The 5,990-nt window shown below is 33.3% G+C and overlaps 1 protein-coding gene across 1 annotated transcript in view; it reads right to left on the bottom strand.

Moving 5' to 3' along the window:
• Positions 1-5,521, bottom strand: part of LOC106470611 (BAI1-associated protein 3-like) — a gene marked incomplete at its 5' end in the record, with an annotated part of 45,603 nt that extends 40,082 nt beyond the window's left edge. Inside the window, 4 exons of the mRNA XM_022399238.1 lie at positions 1,854-1,951; positions 3,624-3,680; positions 4,577-4,667; positions 5,397-5,521. Of these exons, the coding sequence (XP_022254946.1) occupies positions 1,854-1,951; positions 3,624-3,680; positions 4,577-4,667; positions 5,397-5,521 (371 nt within the window). The remainder of the gene's footprint in view (positions 1-1,853; positions 1,952-3,623; positions 3,681-4,576; positions 4,668-5,396) is intronic.
• Positions 5,522-5,990: the final 469 nt, after the last annotated feature.

Here is a 5,990-nt window from a genome sequence, read left to right as displayed (position 1 = left end):
CAAACAAACAATACGTAAGTTACTACCTACTAAAGGAGCTGAATCGAAACTTCACAAAAACATTTAAATTATGTACGTACCTTATTAATAAGTTCAAAGGAAATACAAACAAGTATGCAAAGTTTAATATCTAAATCTTCAAGAGTGTTTAAATCCAATGCTGTCTCTACATTTAATAAGCTCGTTATGAACAGTAAGTAATTCTAAATAAACCAGTTCAAGTTTCTGTTTCGTTTCACGAGATTAATAATTATACGTGTCTGTTTTCATATTGGTTCCTTCTTTTTTTCTCTTACACCACTAACTTAACTCAGACAACGTCAGTTAATACAAATTAACGTTCAAGTATTGGTTGTTTAAGAGATCTTGGAAAGAGATGTTTATGCATGTAATTCTTTGTATCGGTTGGTATTACGATATATATTTTATCTCTAAAAGAATTCGTATGCTCGACTGCCTTATATCGAGATATAACTGTGAAATGGCACGTTTATTTATTTGTATATTTTCAAAGACGCAGAGAAGCCGGGTGTCAATTTCCGCCTCGTTCCAGAGAGACTCGAGATATCAACATACATATTAAACAACAATCTTATTGATAGGGCAGTAATGCCTCTTGAAGCGTGTGTAATCACAAACTCGTGAACGTAATACCGAGAATACTGTGTTCACGTTTTTGATTTACTACTTGAATCATGGGTGATTTTTTTAACTTTAACGTCTGAATTGTCTATATTTTAGAACATCTTATTACGTATCAACTAATCAGGGAAACTGACGTACTAACAAATCCGTCTCAGCCAAGGTTTGTTCGGAGTAACAAGGTGTTCCGTTCTTGGACGATGGATTGTCTGTCTGTTGTTAAGCGCAAAGCTACACAGTGGACTATCTGTGCTGTGCCCACAGCAGGTATCAAAATCCGGATTCTTAGCTTTATAAGCCTTTATGCTTACCGCCGAGCCACTGGCGTGGGAGGGGGAGATATGTAAAGTTGGTTTCATGTTGACTGTTTGTTGGTTATTAAGCACAATGAGCTATCTGTGCTTTGCCCACCGCGGGTATCAAAATCCGGATTCTTAGCTTTATAAGCCTTTATGCTTACCGCCGAGCCACTGGCGTGGGAGGGGGAGATATGTAAAGTTGGTTTCATGTTGACTGTTTGTTGGATATTAAGCACAATGAGCTATCTGTGCTAGGCCCACCGCGGGTATCGAAACTCGATTTTTAACGTTATACACCCTCAGAGTGTTTGATATAGTCATAAGTCTTGTAAATGTTAACTATAAAGGAATGTTAATGTTTGATAATATCGGTCGTTAAAGAAAAACTTATCATCATGAAGAAGAAGATTTTCACTTGGTCAATGTCATCACGAAGAAGATTTTCACTTGGTCAATGTCATCACTGTTTATTGGACCAGTTGGATATTTTCCTGTAAAACAAGGATGAGTTCAAGAGACGGTATTGAGTTTTCTTTATTTGTTTTTTGAATTTCGCGCAAAGCTACACAAGGGCTATCTGCGCTAGCCGTCCCTAATTTAGCAGTGTAAGACTAGAGGGAAGGTAGCTAGTCATTACCACCCACTGCCAACTCTTGAGCTACTTTTTTTACCAACGAATAGTGGGATTGACCGTCACATTATAACGCCCCCACGACTGAAAGGGCAAGCATGTTTGGTGGGACGGGGATTCGAACCCGCGACCCTCAGATTGCGAGTCGAGCGCCCCAACCATCCTAGCCATGCCGGGCCGGGTAGTGAGTGATGTTAAATCTGATAAAACACATGTTCATTTGAAAGGCTACATTAAAGGCATGTTACTTATTTATAAACATCAAGCCACGTGTTTCTTACCTTTCAAAGATTCCATTGTAGAAGTTAACACTTTTCTGTAGATCAGAATTAAGAGCATGTGTCAGTTCATTCAGACCAATCAGAATATTTTCCTCCGTCTGATGAGGAGAAAAACAAGTAAATTATTATCTTCCTGTAATATATTCTCATAATATTGATGCTGACCAAACAATGTCAATATTTAATGAACGCCAAGCTAACAAATCGTAAAAAAATGGTTAAACAAAAACTTTACTTTATGGTCTATGTTCTTATATAGATTAAGTAGTATTCTAAAGTTAACTGAAAGAAAAGGTTTAATGATGAAAGCTGAAATTATATTCAAACACCAGGCTCTGCGACAGACAAATTGGGGGAAACCAATAATGTAGGGGGTTTTATTCTCCATGTAAATTCTAGACAGTTTAGTTTGCTATATGATCATTAGCCGGACCAAGTGATACGTCCACTTTCATCCCTATCTTGTTTGGTTCCTCTTTTTTTTCCAAGTTCAGTAGCCAGCCCTACATAGCTTTTTTTATTTATGGATAATCCCCCCCCCTGTAACTTGTTATCTAATCAAATGGTGGTACTTGACCATCACTCTGAAAGTGTAAAGCCCATTTTGTGGCAACAGGACGCAAACCAGGAACCTATAGATTTACGGACTGGGCATGTTAATTCCTAGACCACGCCTGGTCCTCATTGAAACGTATACAGCAAGATGTATGAGAAATTATCAAAATAATTCCACAACATTTAACACATTAAATTTCAATCCATCACGTAAGATATATTCTATCAGTTCGTTTACACATTTTTTAGATCAAAGGTTGTGTGCAGTGAAAATGGCCGCCATCAAGAAAATCTGCCCGAGAAAATCACCGACGATTCATTACAATCCTAGGTGCCCCAGTGGTCATAGTTTCAAGTTAAGACTGACTGTTCTAGAGAGCATAGCACAGAATTGGAAACCGTTAACAAAAATCACAGCGTATTACTTTTGCCCCTCGCTTAGAAGAACCCCACTTTGAAAGTTCATGATGACTAGGAATCCATTTTAAGTACGTTTTATGGTATTAGGACTTTTATTTAAAACACAGAACAATTAACAACGTTTTGACCTTCTCATGGTCATCATCGGGTTAAGAAATGTCTTCGTCTTAACCTTCGTCGAAACGTTGTTACTTTTTTTGTGTTTTATATATATTTATTCGAAAACAGATACGTAGGTATTACAAGCTTATACTATTTATTTATTCAATAAAGTCATTATTACTACTCTGACCGAAAGTAAGCTGACTACAGATCAGGACTAACAAGTAACTTATAAGGGAACCAATCATGTATAAGAAAAACTAACAAATAACTTATAGAGGAACCAATCGTGTACAAGAAAAGTAACAAGTAACTTGTAGGGGAACCAATCATAACTTATAGAGGAACCAATCGTGTACAAGAAAAGTAACAAGTTTGTAAGGGAACCAATCATGTATAAGAAAAACTAACAAATAACTTATAGAGGGGGAACCAATCATGTATAAGAAATTATTGACACAAACAGGGATTAAATTTTTTTAAGATCTAAATATTTAAATTGGTTTCAATTATTTCTAGTTTTAATGTATTTTTTTTTCTAAACTTCTAGAAAAGTATTACTACAACTGAAAGAAAACTACACGAAAGAAAGAATACAAAGAAACTTAGCTATTTTGTAATTTAATTTATATAAAACTAATTAAAATATTTAATTGTTTAAATAACTCTTCACTAGAGAGATCAGATACTTACTGGAACTTGTGGTAGAGTAAACGCATCGGTGTTTTTGAACCATTCTAATGTTCCTCTCTGAGAAAAAAAATAAAACGGATAAATTTACTTAAGATAACGAAAGATGAAAAACGTTCTCTATCAATTAACTTTGTGCATGAAAAGATATTTTGGAAACAAATAATTTCGTTGCTACGAGATTGCGTTAATTTAGTTTCACGGAATATGTGAACTCGAAATATTTCACAAGTTAAAAACAATTAAAGTACCACACAGTGTGAAACAGTGAAAATTAAACAGCGTGAAACCATTGAGTATAAAAAATACAAATCCGTTAAGTTTTTTGTTTAATAAAAAGATGATTATTTATTTTTTGATTTGGCCCGGAAGTAATTTCATGGCTTTCTGATAGTTTTAGTAATATGACAGAAACTTCACCGAGTAATGCGGAAATAGCGAGATTTTGCTCAAAATTAAATGTTAACAATGCTGACGTCTTGTCAAAAATTAAATGTTAACAATGCTGACGTCTTGTCAAAAATTAAATGTTAACAATGCTGACGTCTTGTCAAAAATTAAATGTTAACAATGCTGACGTCTTGTCAAAAATTAAATGTTAACAATGCTGACGTCTTGTCAACAATTAAATGTTAACAATGCTGACGTCTTGTCAAAAATTAAATGTTAACAATGCTGACATATTGTTAAAAATGAAATGCTAACAATAATGATATTTTTTTTCAAAATGAAATGCAATCAAGTTCGTTTTAAGCCTTCATCCAGTAACTAATTTCATACAACGATCACATCACCAACTTTGTAGCCATGTTTGTAAGGGTTAGTGAGAGGCGAAACTGGAAACTTCCAGACGTATTACAGAATTATATTTTGTTCATAAAGAGCAGAAACTTATAAACTCAAGTAAACACACGCTTGTATGACGAACGAGTATAAAAGGAACATAATGAACTTACCTTAATTGTGTTTGTTATTTCCACGTGAAGATTGTGACGAAAAGGGCAACATTGCTTAAAAACTTTCATATTGTGGATCAAAGCAAGACATCTGCAAATAACAAAGAAAATCAGAGCATCACAATTAATGTAATTAAAATATCAATTATCACTCTTGAATCTGTAAGTTAGTTTGTGTTCTTAACACCGATAAGTAAGTTAATCCGTGTTTATTCACTTGAATCTGTAAGTTAGTTTGTATTCTTAACATCGATAAGTAAGTTAATCCGTGTTTATTCACTTGAATCAATAATTCAGTTTGTCTAAACACCTGATTCGGTGTTCCTTTCATGTTTTATGTGAAGTTTAGTTTGTATGTTTATTTGGATCGATAAGTTAGTTTTGGTGTTTATACTTGTTGAGTCAATAAAAAAAAAGTTTTTGTGTTTATAATTTGATCAATAAACCAGTTTTTGTATTCACAATTTATTGATAAATCAGTTTTCGTGTTTATAAATTGATCAATAAACCAGTTTTTGTGTTTATATTTGTTGGGTCAATAAAAAAAATTGTGTTTATAATTTGATCAATAAACCAGTTTTTGTATTCACAATTTATTGATAAATCAGTTTTCGTGTTTATAAATTGATCAATAAACCAGTTTTTGTGTTTATATTTGGATCGATAAATTTGATTCCGTGTTTATATCTGGATCATTAAATAAATGTTTATGTATATATATTTCAGTCATATAAGTTAGTTTTTGTGTTCGTTTATCACGGATAATAAAACTGAGTTCTCGCTTATAAGAGAAGAGAGTAAAAAAAGATTGAATACTCACTTGAGCAGGTAAACCAGTTTGTGCTGACCTTGCTGGTTTCCTGGCGGGAACAGATCCCGACATTTACGGACTTGAGCCAGCAAATAATCAATAAAAACGTTGAAAGATTCAGCTAAGGCTGCTTCCTGGAGAAATATTGATTGACAATAACTAAATGTAGCAACAGGCTACTCAGAACAGCTAAAATATTTCCATAATAAATCAATATTTTATCAACCAATCAAAACTGGTGTTACTCTTATCTTAATATGTCTCGGGTTGACGTTGCTTGGTCATGTTTATCAGTTGAAATCATTTATTATTGGTCATGTTTATCAGTTGAAATATTTATTATTGGTCATGTTTATCAGTTGAAATATTTTATTATTGGTCATGTTTATCAGTTGAAATCATTTAGTCTTGATCATGTTTATCAGTTGAAATATTTTATTATTGGTCATGTTTATCAGTTGAAATCATTTAGTCTTGATCATGTTTATCAGTTGAAATCATTTAGTCTTGGTCATGTTTATCAGTTGAAATCATTTAGTCTTGGTCATGTTTATCAGTTGAAATCATTTAGTCTTGGTCATGTTTATCAGTTGAAATCATTTA

Source organism: Limulus polyphemus, unplaced genomic scaffold, assembly GCF_000517525.1.
Source record: "Limulus polyphemus unplaced genomic scaffold, Limulus_polyphemus-2.1.2 Scaffold4115, whole genome shotgun sequence".
NCBI lineage: Eukaryota > Metazoa > Arthropoda > Merostomata > Xiphosura > Limulidae > Limulus > Limulus polyphemus.
Note: the sequence above shows the minus strand (reverse complement) of the source record. Positions and strands in the feature narration are given on the sequence as shown.